Source organism: Otolemur garnettii, unplaced genomic scaffold (assembly GCF_000181295.1).
Source record: "Otolemur garnettii isolate 467f Iridium unplaced genomic scaffold, OtoGar3 scaffold00030, whole genome shotgun sequence".
NCBI classification, from domain to species: Eukaryota; Metazoa; Chordata; class Mammalia; order Primates; family Galagidae; genus Otolemur; species Otolemur garnettii.
The window spans coordinates 15335055-15353290 of NW_003852425.1; the positions used below are offsets into that span (position 1 = coordinate 15335055).

At 42.6% G+C, this 18236-nt stretch overlaps 1 protein-coding gene across 3 annotated transcripts in view; it reads right to left on the minus strand.

Annotated features, from left to right (window-relative positions):
- Positions 1–9798: 9798 nt before the first annotated feature.
- The window catches only part of PAM (peptidylglycine alpha-amidating monooxygenase), a 149315-nt gene continuing 140877 nt past the window's right edge, over positions 9799–18236 (minus strand). Inside the window, exons 23-25 of one of the 3 annotated variants that reach the window (XM_003788932.2) lie at positions 14249–14452; positions 11545–11598; positions 9799–10910 (exon numbers count right to left, since the gene is read on the minus strand). In XM_003788932.2, the coding sequence (XP_003788980.1) occupies positions 10741–10910; positions 11545–11598; positions 14249–14452 (428 nt within the window). In that variant the 3' untranslated portion in view covers positions 9799–10740. The remainder of the gene's footprint in view (positions 10911–11544; positions 11599–14248; positions 14453–18236) is intronic. The other 2 variants (XM_003788933.2, XM_012804625.2) reach the window with 2 other exon arrangements.

Consider the following 18236-nt stretch of genomic DNA (forward strand, 5'->3'; position numbering starts at 1 on the left):
AGCTGTAGGGACCGTGACAACAGAGCACTCCCCTCCTGCCCCGTTGCGATGGATGCAGCTGAAATGGTAACACATTTAAGGGACCACAAACCAGCAGGCAAGTTCTCAAGAATTTCATTTTCTTCAGGCAGTGAATACTGAATGAGGCAGTGACTTGTTTGCAATCACATGTTTGTCTTTGCCAAGTAATTTACAGTCCAGTGTAATTTATGTAGAATTTCTGAAGTCGCTCCAGTATCACTTTGCTGTTTTCACCTCAATTTGCAATTTGAAAACTGGAAAGAAGAGAACTTTTTTTATGTATTAGAATAAAAATCAGAAATTTTTGGAATGTCTTCTACCTACAAACTTGAGGGGTTTTCATTATAAATGAATGTTCCTTTGGTCTTCTGTCAGTGAGGAATAGAACTTAAAAATCTTGGCATCACACATAATTGTTACTAAGACACCTAGATTGTCATGGTCACTGGGATCCAGGGTTTTGCTGAGCACTTGGAGCCCACCGGGGAAGCTGTGTCAGCTTACTAGACGATGTGCGTGTTACTCCCCCGTGATGACTCACTGGACGGACACGTGTAACTGGGGGGGGGGGTGCATGCAAAGAAGCAGAAAACCACAAACTTTTCTGTTTCCTGCCCACATGTAATTCAGCCCTTTCCACTCCGGGGTCTCACTGATGGAGGCTACCCAAGCTGAGGAAGTGTAAGTAGGGAGTAGATTGGTGTGGGGTGGAGCTGTTATCCTAGCAAAAGGACCCCGCTAGGCCGCAACACCGTGCTGGGGCACAGAATTCCACATCCACAGAAGCTTCCCCTCTGTGGACCTCTCCCTAAGCAAGGGAGACGGTGTTGAAGGACACTTCCAGAAAGGGCAGAGAACTGAGCTCAGCAGGACGCGTTTTCACACGTGTGAAGCTGGAGAATGAGACCCTTCGTAGTAGGAGGAGCAATTCAGTATTAGAACTAGCCATGACCTAATTTTGGAAGCTGTGAATGTATTTCTGTGTGGCCCAGCTGTGACAGGGAGTTTCCAGGCCTCGTGATGGATGTTGAGTTACCTGGCTTGAAGATAATTGCATAGTTTTGTTTTCATAAAGAACCTTACTGAGAACTATAGTTCACATTCTATAAAATTTACTCATTTGAAGTGATAAGTCAATGGTTTGTAGTATTCACAGAGTTGTACAAAAATTGTCTTGATTTAATTTTAGGACATGATTGTCCCCCCACCAAAGACATACCCTACCCATTAGTGCCGTGGTTCTTAACCTGTGGGCCGCGACATCAGGAAGGTTGAGAACCTCTGCGTTAGTACCCCTTCACTATCCCACACTCCACCCGTAAGAAGTTACCATCTTATTTTCTGTGTCTGTAGATTTGCCTATTGGCCATTTCATGTAAATGGAATCAGGCAATACCTGGTCTCCAGGACTGGCTTCTGTCATTTGGCATAACATCTTCAAGGTTCATTAATGTTGAAATGTGTCAGTATTTCCTTCCTTCTCACTGCTGAATAATATCACATTGTGTAAGTATACCACATTTATTTATCCATTTACTGGCTGATGGACGTTTGGTTGTTCCCATATTTTGGTTTTATAAATATTGCTGCTGAGAACACTCATGTACGAGTGGCTGCATATTTTCATTTCTCTGGACTATATACTTGTCAAAGTCAAAATAAAAATGTAGAAATGAATTGCAATTTGGAACATACATGCAGACTGGGTGGTCTTTAATACAAAGAGAAGGTTGGAGGTTTTATTAAAAAGAGAAATGTTATATAATATTGCTCTTTGAGAAAATTCATTGCATTGTGGGTTTTTTTGTTCGTTTTTGTTTTTTTCAATTTGAAAGCAGTCACTGTTTATTAACTGACCAGATTACAAAAACAATCAGGGCAGATACCTGAGTTCATTCTTCTAATTCTTCTAATAAGCCTATTGATGGCTTCTACAAAGTGAAAGCATCTCTACCTTCTACAAAGTGGGTTCTTTTTCTCCATTCCCCTCCGTGGAGATGATAACTTGAAGGGCCACAAGACGTCATTTCCTTCTTTGAAGTTTTTCCCACCAGGATAGATCTCATAAATCAGACCCTTCATGATGATGCCATATTTACCAAGGGATGGAGCAATCAAGCTGTTATCAGTCAATGCAACTCGTTTCTTATTCATTTTGCCGTAACCACACTTGTAGATTAGCTCATTTACTGACTACAGATCTGGGTACCCCCATGCGATATATGGTTCTACAATCCTCAGCATGTTAACGGAAGCCTTGTTGAGCTCAACAAAATTTCCACTGAAGATCTGGCGAAGGTGAAGAAGCTGCCACACCTTTCGGACCTTTGGACTCACACCATTGATGCCTCTGATCCTGACGACAAATGCCAGTTTGGGTTCTGCAGGTGCAGGGAGGTTGCCAGCTTTTCCTGCCATCCCAGCTGTCCGAGTCTCAGCTCTATGGTCTGCCTGCCTGGCCTCCTGATGATAGTGCTCAGCTGCTTCATAGATAAGCTTCCTCGCTTTTCAAAGCACCATTTGGGCACACTTCCTTCTCAGGTGCTTGATCTTCAGCTCTGTGAAATTCTTTCGCTTTTTCTTAAGGGTTTCTGGCACTGCAGGAACCTTCTTTTTCTTCTCTTCAACACCTTCCATGGTTCCAAGGCGTTGGGTTTTAAAATGTTCCCTGTTTCTGATACCCAACCCCAGTAAATTTCAGTCATTTTCAGTGTGTTCAAAGCGAGTGTTGATGAATTATGTGATACCTCAATTCCAGATATTTTCAAATGCATGCATTTTTGGCATGATGTCATAAAATCTGAATGATTAGCAGCGTTTTAAATTATTTTTCTTGAAGGCAAAATTATCATTCACTAAATAGCACCTATTTTGGAATGTGTGAAGCCATGGAAAAGTTTTTACTAAGTTTTGCCACCAGATGTCAGCCATTCACTGCAATGGTGCTGGGTGTCCTGAGGAACTGCGGGATCCCTCTGTGTGTGCGTCCCCTCATCTCTCCGTCTCGGATGCTTGCTGCTACACTTTCCTGTTATCCCTATCAGTCTGTCTATTAAGCAATTGCCGATTGATTGATCTATTTATTTATAAACCACATATCTTTTCTAATCTACCTAAATAAGGAAAAAGGACATACTAAGGTCTTTTGAGGAAAAATACATTAATAAAATAAAGTATTTACATAATACAAGTATGAAAATGACAGTAAAATATTTTACAAACTTCATTCTGGAATTCCAAGTCATTTTAGCACATTTACTTTGAGACCCCTGCAATATTTGGGAGCCTTGTTTCAGAACGTACTTTAAACCGTCAACTGGAATCACTGTGTTTTGGAAGTTCTATCAGATTCTTGTTGTGACTCTGGAATCACATTTGTATTGGAAGAATATTAATGACATAATGAGAAAAAGACGCAGTATTCAAATAGGTCCTAGTGTGATTTAAAAAGCTAATTTACTATTAGAAAATGATGCATAGAGAATTCTCCACTACCAACAACCAGCCACAGCCTTTATTGTTGCCGATTTTTCTGTCTCATGTTTTCTTGAACAGTAATGCCCACCCGTGATCCCTCGCTGCAAACTCCATTAGCAGTCCGGCTCTACCTCCATCACTGAATTTAATACAATGAATTTATACTTCATTTTCCTTTTTAGAAGTCAGGAAGCTTCGCAATTATCTACTGCAGGTGTCCTCAAACTCCGGCCCGTGGGCCACATGCAGCCTGCTTAGGACATTTATCTGGCCCACCGGGTGTTTATACCTCTGCTGCCTGTCCTGCGTAGCAGCCGACTCGTCCCAGGGCCCGCAGTCCAGTCTGAGGGACAGTGAACTGGCCCCCTGTTTAAAAATGTTGAGGATCCCTAGAGAACGAAGCTAGTACTGAGGAAAACACCTGTGAGACACACAGAGAGACAAAGACATACACACATAGACATCATTTTTATGCCTCCATATCTTACTCTAGAATCTGTGAGCCAATGAGCCCATGAACCAAGATGTTTTATAACAGAGGAACAGTCTGAAAAAGGGTAAAACGTCTTACACGTTGTCCCTTTAATACTGTCCACCCTTCAGGAAATTAAAACTTTCATCCCTGCCCAACACCAGTAATCAGAGGGGCATGGGAGTGTCCTTTGTTCTTTGTGACATAGGATATGGCTCAAGGGAATTGTCCAGGCAAAGGTCAAGAGAGATGGAGTCAGTCAGGACCAACAACTATCTTTGAAAGCAAGAGCCTGACACTGAACTCCCCCCTTTAAAAGCTCTGACTTATCTTCAAGCACGAGTGTGATGGTATTTAGCAGGTGCTCCTTTTATCCCTTGTTCTGTAATCATTGGAAGGCTTATTTTAGCCGCTTTGCTAGATTGCAGATTCAGGGTGAGAACTATGCCTTTCTAATCTGTGTATATCACACATAATGCAACTTAGCATTTGTTGAATGAATCCTTTGCCTTTCATTTAACTTTTCAGGGATTACCTGGGTACATATTTTGTCACAGATATAAGAATTGTGGTTGCATTTTAAAGAAAGGATCAACTTCTTTCAAATGGAGGCCAAGCAATTCTCAGAACAAGGTTCTAGAAATTCAAAACTCTTAAAAGATTTCTATGAATTCTGTGACCCCTGGGAAATATAATAATACAAGGTTAAATAAACTCTGAAAATTCAAAGTGCCAGAAACTAGACCTCAAAAGCATTGTGGTTAGTGTAAGTAGACTAGTTAACTCCTTTGAGCCTCATTTAAACAAAATTATTAACATATGAGTGGGGTGACCCAGCCAAGGATTTGTGAACATTAAGCCCTCCTCTTGAAAAGACTAAGGCCAGCTGAGTTACTACTGGTCATGAGAAGGTTGGTCAGACTTGCCTCCCCATCCCCCTTCCTGCTGGGGGACACCCTTTGTAAGTCATCAACAGGCCTAAGGGGAGTGGGGGGGGGGGCAAAGCTTGATCCACACCTGTAGGTCCTCAATTTAGTTAATGTATCATTGAGTCTGGGTATATGGCCAGCGGTTTGTCTCTGATTTACAGACTTCCTCAATCTTAAAGCATTTCAAGCCTTTAAACCAGTGGTTCTCAACCTTCCTAATGCCACGGCCTTTTAATACAGTTCCTGTGGGTTGCGACCCACAGGTTGAGAACCGCTGCTTTACACAAAGTTTCATTCCTTTAACCAATTACACATGAGTCTTTAAACCCACCTGTAACATGTACGACCCTCTATTTTTTTTTTTTTTTTTTTGAGACGGAGCCTCAAGCTATTCCCCTGGGTAGAGTGCCATGGCATCATGCTCACAGCAACCTCCAACTCCTGGGCTCAAGCGAGTCTCCTGCCTCCGCCTCCCAAGTAGCTGGGACCACAGGCGCCCGCCACAACGCCCGGCTATTTTTTGGTTGCAGCCGTCATTGTTGTTTGGCGGGTCCGGACTGGGGATTCGAACCCGCCACCTCAGGTGTACGTGGCTGGCGCCTTAGCCGGTTGAGCCACAGGCGCCGAGCCACGACCCTCTACTTTTGCAGGCCAAATCACTGTCTGCCTGTACACCTCCCCTGTGACTTTATTTGTAATTCCTGCCCCCCTGAATTGTATAAAACCAAACAGTAGCCCCACTGTGGCAGAACTGCCTGCTGAAGGCTTCTTGGAGATAGTTACCTAGGCCATGGTCACACATACCCGGCTGAGAATAAACCTCTTTAAATTGTTTCAGAGTTTGGCTTCTTTTCCATTGACAGATTACATTTTGCTTTTTATTTACTAAGAGAAAAAAAAAAAGAAGTAAAATGTACAGACCGCTATAATGTAAATGTCAGTAGAGCTGGGATGCTGCCCTTCACTACCTTATATCCAGAACTTAGAAATTTTGCTTGTGAGAAATTCAGAAGTAATTTAAAGAGCCCAGGCCACTGGTCACAGAGCGCAGGGACCACGTGTGACTCGTGGCCTGGGCTCTTTAAAAGTGCTGCTGTTTTCAAAGGGCAAAAAATGGCAAGAGAATTACTTCAGATAGAAGGAGACAAAGGATAAACAGATGCACTGTGTGGCCCTTCACTGGATCCTTTCTGGGGACAGGGAGAGTTTGAGTCTGGGCCACTTGTTGGTTGTTAGGGAGTCAGTGTTGAGTTCCTGGGCTACAGTAACAGCTTTGTGACTTTGTGAATGTGCTGAGCGCTTCAGCAATACCTGTGCAAGTTCAGTGTCTGCAACTGCTTTCCTCTAGTTCCTCCAGTTATTTTTATTTAAAATTTTTTCTCTCACTTTATTGAGGTGTACACAAAATGGCACATAACACAGCCTACTTTGAAATGGTTCAGTAGAGGTAAATTACTGTGTGAGCACATATGTGTATACGTCTCCACACTGAAAACATGGCAACAGATCAGCCCCGGTGAGTCGAGGAGAAGAAGAGCTGTGGGTACTCACAGTCACGGTCTTTCAGTCATTCTGTGGCTTTAAAAACTCCGGAGTGAAAATTGAGGACCACGGAGCATCATAATTTGCTTGCATGTTTGTTTCAAATAAATAGAATTGACTAATCACCATATTTTGTTGGTTTATCTTTTTTTTTTGAGGCAGAGTCTCACTCTGTCACCCTGAGTAGAGTGCCATCGTGTCATCATAGCTCACAGCAACCTCCAACCCTGGGGCTCAAGCGATCCTCTTGCCTCAGTTTTTCTATTTTTAGTAGAGGCGGGGTCTTGCTCTTTCTCAGGTCTTCCTTGCGAAGTCCTTTCTCTATAATGGTACCGTATGTGCTCAGTTTTGGAGCACAGAGAATGAATGTTCCATATTTTGCAAGTTGGTGGGACCACACCTATGGTGCATCTTACAAGGGTACATCTGAAATTTACTAGGTATAGAATATAAATGTCTTAACACAATAACTAAGAAAATGCCATGAAGGCTATGTTAACCAGTTTGATGAAAACATTTCAAGTTGTATATAAAACCAGCACATTGTACCCTATGATTACATTAATGTATACAGCTATGATTTGATTAAAAAAATAATAATAACTGACATCTTTGTGCTTTGGTGTTCCAAAATTTTTAAGGCTATGAGGAAGAGTTACATTATCAACATATTCTCTAGACTTAAAGTTCTCAATTAAGTCATGAGGTTGTAAAAACACATCAAGTAAGTTTGCTTATTCTTGCCTTTAGCTGTGATTCAAAACTAAAAAAAGTAAATCTAACATAGCGGCTTGCTGAGGAGACGGAAAAGAGGTCTTAGGGAGGCCCCTGGCGGCCTTTCCGTGACTCTCAGTGATTTCTCCTGGTAGGATAGTCGGGGATTAACAGCAGAGCTGCTCCTAAGTTCTGGGCCTGGAGATAATGTGCATCTTGGTTTTATCGTGATCTGCGTTTGAGGAAATCAGGTCAGTGACTTTGGGGTCTATTACTTTCCAGAGACCACGTCTTGGAGAGGAGGGCTTTGTGTGCCTAAGACTGTGTTAAGGCCCAGCTCCTGTCTGTAGGGTTGTTCCCTAAAGAGGGACCATGGAACGCTGGACCCAAACCACCAGGAATGCTGCTTTAAAAATACTGATCTTTCACCCAGGGCAGTGAATCAGAAACTCTGGGGATGGAACCAAGTCAGTACCTAAAATAAATACTTGCAAATGATTATTATCCACACAGAAGTTTGAGAAGTATTGCAATGATGAATTAACTTGGATCTGTATTAATTTTCAGCTACTGTGTAGACATTAAGCTGAGGAATAAGGCCTAATACAAAGACTGTGGCTTTCACTGTCAAGCAGCTTCTTAAATACTCGATATGGATAATAACATCGGGGTGAGAATTTAAAGATGTGTGGGAACTTTGAAAAAAGAATGTGCTGATTTAATAAACTAAGGAAGAAAGCTTAGGATAAAAGATTTTATTCACATGATAATTCAGGGCCAACTTAGTGACAAGGCTATTCTTTTAAATTCTCCAAATTATAGTCTCAGGGTATGTTATTAGGAAAAAAAAAAGAAAGCACAGCTGTTTCCCTTTGCTTTTTTAATAAGTCAATTATGCCCATTTTAGTTATCCAGTGTAACACATTGAACAATGAAGATCTTGGTATTAATAGTCAGCATTCATAGCATTCAGATCTTGGTATTAATAGTCATATCAAAACACCTCAGGTCCCATCTTCCCTCTCCAAACATCTGTAAGGCATAATTTTTGTAAAAATATAGCTATCCACTCATATAATTGGCAAGGTAGAACAGCTGTTCTCAGAGACACTGGTCTTTAATCATGGCTGGCATTTTCATCACCTGGCCGACGTTTGTGCTCCACTATAAGTCAACTAAATCAGGATCTCCTGATTGCCCAACATTTTTTTGTTTGCTTTTTAGTTCCCTAGGTAATTCTACTTTGGGGCATTTCCCAGACAGCGCAGCATTTACCTGACTCAAGCAATGCAGTTCAGCAAGAACAGTAATCAGTGGAAAGTTTGCCCGAAGTCACTGCTGTCGTCCCTTTCACGTCTGCCGTCTCTAAGCCAGGTTTGTAGAAAAGGCTGGGGTGCTGGGGCAGCACTGTAACGCCCTAGCAGACTTTCTTTTTCCACATTCCCTTCTTTTATTCCCATGTGCTTAGACTAAGAGATTATGAAGAACAGACCTGCAAAATGCACGTGCCTCCTCTACAAGATATTCTTGAAAACTTTACAACATGGCGCTATCATTCAGAAGGTAGTTGGGAGCAAATTTTTCAGTCTTACTATTAGAAATAGTAAATGTTTAATGGATTCATGAATTATGTAAGTAATCAGGTTCTATTTATTGAGTTGCTGGAAAGTTTGGAGCCAAATTTGTTCTCCACAAGCAGGTGTCATAGGGCTCATTCCTGTGTCGATGTTTCCATTTTTGTATTTGTTTTCACTCTTCTGTCTCCTCAGAATTTATCACGTTGGTCTATGCTTTTTGCCTCAATTAAACCACTGTAACACTGTTCAGGAAGAAGATTAGGTGCACGTAACATTAAAATGATGTAGCTAATAGAGCTGATGATCAAACAGTGCAAAGACAGCTGTGGTACAAGTCAACCAACTTCCTCAGTGTAAGAAAACTTGAATAGCATCTAAGTAAAGCTGTAAAAGATGTGTCCTGGGCACGGGAGTCATTTTGATGTTGAAATGAAAATACAAAGATACGGTGTGTTCACCACCGATGTGCTGAAAGGCGTGTGAAGCAATGATCAGAGGGAGGGAAAATGTATCCTCCATTTGAGAAGATGAAGCACAAGGATTAAAAAGAGGTGAAGTTTCTAGAAGTTTCTAGGTATGGAGGACGCCTAAACTTCAACATGATTAGGTAAAATACCCAGGAAGTGACAAAATCTTTCGATTACATTCTCTTCAATATCAATTATCAGGTAAAAAAAAAAATCTAGCTAAAGTTAGACCTTAAAAAATCACATATCTGGAAAACATTCTAATATGACTCTTATTTGCAAAGTAGCCTGTGTGTTGTTTTCATGATTAGTCATTACATTTCTATTATTCCACCAATGGAGATGCCTGAAATGCAAGTAGGCATTTGAAAAAAGACTTCTAGAGCCCCATCATTTAAAAATGAAATGTTATCAGGGTCTTTCTAAATTGCATTGATAGATTATGAAAAAAATGTTTTTAAAGTAGTTTGCAGTCAGTGTATGAGATGAATATTCCTGTGGATAGCGGGAATCTGGGTGAAATTATTCTTTAAAAGGAAAATCAGTAGTAGTGGATTCATTTGCAAATGCAATTTTAAATCTGAAACACAGGCTTCCTCTTAGCTATGATCACCTTTTATTAAAGTTTTTAGCCTCTGATTGATACACAGGCAAAACCCCTCTGATTGTAAAAGAGAGCCTGATCTTACAGATGCATGTAAACTCAGGCTGGTTTTTAATTTATATTGGCTACATAACAAAATATCCTCTAAATTTTGTACAATATAACATATATTTTTTTTTGGTTGAAGACATTGAGTTAAGTTTCACTAATATTTGTGTTTGTGTAATTTTTACAAAAGTTGTATACAAAACCTGCAAGTATGCAAAGATTGCAATATCACTCTGACAGCTAATGCTCTGAAAACACTTTATTACACAAATTACATTCAGGTTCTGAAAATAGTGATCTAACAGTGTAACCATCTAAAAATAAGACATCCAGAAACACACCGACTGAAGAAGAACATTTTAAAAAGAATTTAAATAGAGACTTTTTTTCTTTCCCTCATTGCAATATAATGTTAGTGATTTTAAAAAAATAGAAGGAGATTTAGCAGCTTTGCCATCATGTAGCACAAAGTTTCTCTGTACTGCCACGGGCGGAGAATGCTGACCAGGAAAGGCACCAGGAGAAGACACGGGCAATGAAAGTGCTGCTGGGGTACTGGGTGCGAGCGGAGAACGGGGTTATCTACATCCACTGCGAAGCCGGACGTGTAAATGAGCAAAACCCTCCAGGTAAGACGAGTGCTCTGACGGGACAAGGGGACCGTGCCTCTGTCCTATGCTCTACAGACAATGGCACTCTCCTGAGCTTTCAGGAAACTCCTCAGCTAGAAACAGAAGCCAACGTAACCAAAGCAAGGCAAAGAAAATGTGTACAGTCCCACAGTGACCAGTACGGTTTACAATTAAATACGGAGAACTTTAAACGTGCTAAAGGGAAAGGAATCGGCATTCTTGGTTCGTGTCACTCAGTCAAAACAGAGGCCTGGTTTTCAGGAGGAGGAGGGCAGAGGCGCTGAGTACTCCTCTTCAGATTCGCTGCCCTCGTCCTCGTCCTTCTCCTGGTCACTCCCCTCCGTGCTCAGGCGGTCGAACCCCTTCCGGCTGTAGCCCTTCCGGCTGGCGAAGAAATTCCCAAGGTTTAAGCCTCCGCTTCCCTTTCCTGAAGAAAGCAAACAGCAACAAAAAATTGAGGTAAAGTTTGCACAAGTGATGCTTAATCTCCTTATAAATTCTCAAGTGGCAAATTAAGTCAGAATTTGGGGACGGGAAGAGGTAGAATTTAAAAAAAAACAGTGACAGAAAGACACATCCTACAGAACCAGACAGATACTAATCCACAGACGCTCCCCAGCACGGTGTGTCTGTGGAAATATTTGAAATATTTCAGATTCCCGTTTCCTCTCCTGCTTCCCCCCAGCTCTCTGCACAACTGGCATCCCTCCAGCAGCTCCCTTCATCTCGATGATCTTTTTGAAAAGGTCATCTCCACTATGACAAGCACTGACACGCTGACAGAAGTGACAGGAAATTGACTGAAGACCAATGAAGCGACATAAAAGGCAGGAAAAGACTCAGAGAACACAGAACGGCAACAGCACAGAAAATGGAAACCAGAAACTTGCTGCAGGGATCCCCTTTGGTTTAGGTCACGGTTTGCATCCAGCGTCTACACTGGGGATGCTGTGTGTTTCGTTTTCAGAAACAAATGTGAAATATCTCCTTGCTCTTTTAAAGGACACAAGCTTGTTGACGTTGAACCAAATGTGCAGTGATCTGAAAGGTCACAGGCATACCTCTAAATCTTCCTAGTACTCTTCCTGAACTTGCCTCGAGTTTGTGTTCACAATCTGTTAAAAAAGAAAAAAAATAAGATGGCACATTTCAAAATGAGTTCCAATCACCCTCCTTAACCTAAATAGGCTCAACTTCCAACTAAAATCTGGAATTCATAAATGATTAACAAGTCCTGGCTCTTTTCTGTATGCAATGCTAAGAAAAAAAGGTAATATAATACAGAGATGTACGTAAGTGCGTGAGCTGGGCTTGGCTCCTGCAGTCTGTCCTATCTTGATAAATTACTTCTCCAAGCTTCAGTTTTCTCCTCTGAGAAAAGAGCCATCAAGGATAATCCCTGCCCACCTGCCAGGGAGAAACAGGCGCTGCACGGATGTGTTTAGCGCAGTGCCTGGTACATGGGCGATAATGATTGTAGGACAGTAGTGACTGTCCTACGATAGGCTTGTTACCATTATTTATAAAAGTTTAGACGCTTCGGCTACTGTAATTAGGAATATTTGTTTTAGGTTTTACCCTTTCTACTAAGAACAGTATGCATTCTGCTTGAGAAAGCTTTGCATCCATGTACCGAATTTCAGCTGATACCCTGAGGACTGTCCAAGCACCCCAGGTGACTCTAAGGCTCCCACAAGGCTGCCCATCTCCATGAAGGAGGGATGAACCCTTGGTGGATTTCAACATTTCCCTTCCCTTGTGTCCCCCACTCTCTCAAGGGCTATGGCCAGATGCCAGGAGACCCTCCAGCCCAGCCCTGGGGGTCTCCTATTACGTCTCTACCCAGGAGTTAAGCAGCCGCATGGAAGCAGCTCACAGGCAGGATGGTGCTAGGCTTGAAGGGAAGACACTCGTGCGACTGCTAGAAAGCCAACAGACTAGAAGGTAAGTTCCACAAGGATGCAGGACATCCCGAGGCTGTGCTGAAAGGGTGGGTCCTTCACGAGGACAGACTGGATAAGATTTATCAAGAACCAATGTTGGAAAAAGGTGGGAGGCTGATCCACTTTTAGAATTAAATACATTGGACTGAACCACCCACAGCTGCATTTTTGCTAAATACAACACGGTTGAGTGATGGCAACTTCCTATAGTCCAACCCGGGTTTCTGCCTTCCCAGCCCACTCCTATAAAGTCAGCATTATGCGGCAGTGCCACATCACATGTGCAAAAGGAGGGATCAAAACTTCTCAACTCTCTATCCACTTCCCCCACCACACAGGTTGCTAACACCATCCCTGCCACCTGTCCACAGGCCTCCCTGTCCCTGAGCCCTGTGTGTTTGTCACCACACTTACTACCCTGCACTGTAACCTGCGTGCACAATCGCTCTTCTACATGGCATCCACTCGGTGAGAGCTCAGATTTATCTATTCATTCATTCTTTCAATAACTACTGAACCCTTAGTGTTGGGGACTGTTATTTGTGCTGGAGATACTTCGATACATCAGTAAACAAGATGCACATGATTTTTACTCTTTTGAAGCTTCCCTCTAATTCCTCGAAGACGGTAACGTTTATTTCTCTTTGCCCTGTGTATGACAGTTTCAGATTCATAACTGGGGATCAATGTAAGTTCTTTTTGACAAGAATTAACCATATTTTTGCAGAGATTTATTGACTGCAGATGAAAGACAAAAGCAAGTCCAGGAAAAACTTATTAAACTGAATTCTTTGTTTTCTGTTTCCACGCCTTTTTCTGTGTCAGGGCTTTGCCATGGGCACGGAGTCCCTGCCATGGCCGCCTTGATGCTGTTTCTTGATCAAACACCACCTCCGTCCCCAGTCCAGGGATTTCTTCCTAGACACAGCTGTAGATTTTTGCCTTAGGGACCCAGCCAAGGGACTGCTATTGAGAGGTGGGAATAATGGGTTGGGATATTTGTTTATTTGGATGGCCTGAGTGGAACTCAGCTCTTGGATCAGTATTGTACAAATTCCTGACTCCAGTACTGAATGCTGCCCTGTTCAGTAATCATAGGCTATGGCCTAAATTATGTCTACCCAGAAACTAACAAATGGTTTGGTATAGAAACAGTTGGTTTCCTGAGAAAGCTGAGGTTTAAGACATGCATCTTTATGTCTTCTGTCACTTTATTACCAATTATTATTCATTATAATCATTGCTGATTTTTACCGAGTGCTTACCAGGTGCCAGGCACTGTGATAAATGCCTTATGTGCATTATTTCATTTAACCTTTGTGCAACCTCACAAGGTAATGATTACTCTCTGCAGATATAACTTTGTAGTATAGCCCCACTTCACTGATGATAAAACTATAGTTTAGAGAGATTAAGTAACTTGCCCACAGTTACGGATCTAGGAGCTCCAGCCAGTCTGATGGGGAGAAAAATATGGCCCCCCAAAACTGATGAGGTGCTCTGAGGACTCAGCCTACTGCTAACAGCAGGACCGTCCTTCTCCTCCGTGACCCTGGAGCTAATTTACACCAACTCTTATCACCCACACAGTTGCTATGGAGATAATAATCACACTTAAGGTAACTGCGAAAGGGAAAAATTAAAGGTTATATTTTAATCTAACCCAGATTTTAGAGGCTCCAGATATACTTCCTGTCATTATACCACGGACAGACACAAAACAAAGACAGAGCAAAAAAGTCACAACCCAACTCCTGAGGACAATTAGGCCAAACACGCTTTCCAAGGCAGCCTCCAAGTTCAAGGGGCTCGTTCTACTTGCCTCCAAATGCCCTTGATTTTTTCCACCGAATAAATATGACAATGGCCAGCAAGACGACCACGGGGATAACCAGAAGGGTTGTAATGAGCACAACGGGCACTCCCAGGCCCGGCTCTCTGATCAGTTTTGCTTTCTCTTGCATCTTCCGCAGTTCTGAGGAGGTTGGTGTGTTCTCCATTTTGGTTTCAACAACTGCCTCGGGTTCTTCAGGGAAAGAAGAGTTCACAATATTCAACTGACCCCAAAATTCCAAAACCCTCCCACCCACCCGCGCCCCATCAAATCGACACTGTTCACAAAGGACTTCTCGAGTCCAGTGCATTTGGGGTTTGTGTTTTCATCTCTGAATCTACCACACTGGCAGCAGGGATTGTGATTAGTTTGTATCCACTGAATGATTTTTCACCTCCAAATTGGTTTTTGTAAGTTCCACCTTTACTCCCCTCTTTAGCCATAATTCCATAAAACACATACCCTTCTTTTGTGTTTTTCTGAAGTGAAAAGTAACAGGCAGTGTAGGGAGAGAACTGGTGTACATACTGGAGTCAAGCACACCTGGGCCCAAATCCCAACCCTCCCAGTGCTCGCTACATAACTTTGGGCAAGTTACTTACACTGTTTGGGACGTCATGACCTCTCCTTAAAACTGTGATAATATGACTCCTTTGTAAAACTGTTGGATATAGACGTCTGCCATAGGAAGGCACTTAATAAGTATTTGTTTCCTTGTATGTTTAGTTTATAAATCTTTGTCATGTTCAATGAATTTTTGGTGTTAATTCTACAATTACATAAGGGAAAAATGAACTATGTCCTTTTTGTGGTTTTTAAAATACACTTCTCAACAAAATGTTAAGTGCACAAAGAGGCACTGAAATTCTTCCATCAGCGATGGAAATATCTTGCGGAACTATTCTGCGACACTGGCAGGGACTGGGCAGGTAGCAGGCCTCAAGTATCATTCAGGAAGCTAATGCAATAAAATGACGCCACCTGCCGCAGGGATCTTAGTAAGTGAGGTTGAGCCTTAAGACGTTCCTGTCTCTGAGAAGCACATAGGCATATGTCTGTACGGAAACCCTAGCGTGTGAAGGCTGATAGGAATTTTCCCAGGCTAACAGTTACAAGCACATTTGCCAAGAAGGTTGACGAGGTTTCTGGAATGTCAATTTCTCAGTGGGCCCTTCTGCCCTATTTACAATACAAAGCACATCGTGAGTTCTGAGGGAGACTTCTACAAAATGGTAGGGACAGGCAGCTTAACACAGTCAGGAGAATCTCTGGTTCATGTGGAGTGATCAGTTTAGTAACTTGCAGGACACTCCTCTAAGGGAGTATTTCCCAAATTACTTAAGGCACTGTAAACGTAATTTATAACACAAACAAATGGCAGGTTGTAGCTCTTTGCTGGGACCTTCTGAGCCCGTCAGCTCATGGACCCAGTGACACCGACTGAGTGACTGACATCGGGCAGGTGTTTCTCCCTCGGTCATCCCAGCCGGCCGACGAGGGGGCTGGGACCCCCACCGCTGTGCTGAGCCCCCCACCTGCCTTTCCTTCCCTGTCTGTGGTCAAGGTGAGACCCTCCTTTTTCTTCTTTTGTCCCCTTAAGTGGCTCTTGAAACTTGAAAGGTAGGAAAGGAAAGGGACTGGTCCACAAACTCAGATGGTTCAACTTTAACCTGAGTCCTGTTTCAAAAGGACTATGACTGTGATAACTTTGTTATTGCAGAAAAAAGACACAACATTGCTCTATATTGAAACTCATTCTATTTTTAAACAAGAAAATAGCGATGGGTAGATGGGTAGATTATAGGATTAAACCTAAAGTTAGCAAGCAACCAGTTAGAGGACAGGGAGCGTGAGGCCCCGGGGTGCACTTTGGTTTTTTTTTTTAAATGCAGTGTGCTTGCCTACAGTGTGGTTCATGGGGCCAAGGAAGCAAACCGCACTTGGGAGTTTTGTTGCTGTTTTGTTTTTTTTTTAATTTTCTTAAGACAGATTTACTATCATCCTTTTTTATTGGGGTTAGGGAGAATGAATGTGTGGGCTTTGCTTTTGGTGGGACACTGGTACTTGTGTTTTATCTCTAGTAACTTTATTTGAAAATTTAGGCCCCTGAGTTTTTCATTCTACTGGTTCTAAAACCCTGTTCCTCCTGCTCAGTGATATGACCATTCCGTGTGGGGATGAGTGTCCTCAAAGGTGACCCAAATTTGAAGACTTAAGACCTGTTAAAACTGGCTTGGCTCCTCTCTTTTGTGAAGGGTGGTTTGAATTAAGCTTGAAGATTTTGATAAAAAGATAAGACGCTCCTTTTGTAATAAAAATATAATCTTTAACAAAAGGTTTAACGAGAGCCATATGGGCTGAAGAGGAATAGACAACTTCATTTTAAGCTTGGGTAGCTACTAAACCAGGACTATCATGGCAAGACACATCAATAAAATTCATTATTTGAACTGCTGGCTGGCTACAAGGAGGGGAGGCTTTCAACCCAGGGGACACAGGGGTGTGCACTGCGTAGGAGAAGAAGTGACCTCCAGGATGGCCTCATTCACCTAGACCAGCCAAGGTGAGGTCCACGGGGCTGGGCTGTTCTCAACAGGCCACAGCATCATCTAGAACTTTTTGGCGGGATCTATTTAAACAGAAAGGATTTGAAAGCCTTGTGAAACTCTAGAGGTTTCAGAGTAAACTGCAACCACTTCCAACCTGCAGTTTTGAAAGAATTGACGGTGAACGGGTTGGGGCTTGGCAGGTCCTCCTCTGCACACTTCAGGACAGTGAAGTGTTCAGAGCAGTGAGGTGCTCAGAGCACGGGCCTGGGCCCCCCACAGACCGGGGGGTGAAACCTGGGACATTCACTCCCTGAGGAGGGATTCTCAGGGAGTGGTTGCAGTTTTGTCATGGATATATGGGGATGGCAGCACCTATCAGGAGGCTGGTGTAAAGACCGAATCTGATAATTTTTGTGTAGTCCATTGTTTGCGTTCTGTAAGTGATAGCTTTAACAATAATATCTTTGCCGATGTCTTTCTTCAAGGACAAACAGAACTTATCAATAATTCTATATATACATCAGGGATAGAAAGTTAGAGGACAAGGAACCTTCTTCAGAATTTGAGTGTGCTGTGAGTGTCACTTGGATAGGAGAATTTCTATAAATACCAAACAAGTGCTATTTATTTTATAATATTATCTTACCCCTTGAGCCGGCTATATTTTCTTATCTGTCTACATAAAATCCCTAAACTCCCTCTTGGTTCTTGTTTCTTTCCATCTGTTTTCGACCTGCTTTCATGAGAAAGGAAGAGAAGTAAGTCTGAACATCTAGGTGAATCGTCTGCAAAGCAACTAACAGTGGCATTACTTTTTTACTGAAACATTAGGAGCGCCTCACAGGAAACCCTCGGTGGGAGTCCTTAACCAGAAATGACATCAAAACACTACGGGGGTGGAAAATGGACAAATATCAACTGGAGAAAGGGAGAAAATAACTGGACAGGGATTCCAAAAGAACCCAGTGGCCACCGACTCGTAGCCAAATCCCATTTTCCCATTCCCAATGTTATATACCATCGATATTCTTATTTGTGTCTCTGTGTGTGTTAAATGGACCACTCAAGGGAGTGTAACAAACTGGTCAACATATGGAGCTGGCCAACAAAAAGGGCGGGGCCTGCTGCACAGGTCATGCACATGTGGTGCACGTCCCATCTGTGACAATTAGGGCAACTGAAGGAGGTGGCCACTGCAGGGAGGTGGTCAGCTATGGAGGTCCTGCTGTCTCTCTCTCTCCTTCCACCTCCTGGTAGATCTCTTGGGTTTAGGCTGCTCTGTGTGTGTGTGTGTGTGTGTGTGTGTGTGTGCAGCCTCTCTCTGCCATCTCTCTTTCTCCTTCTACCCACCCTGGTAGATCTCTTGGGTTTAGGCTGCTCTGTGTGTGTGTGTGTGTGTGTGTGCAGCCTCTCTCTGCCATCTCTCT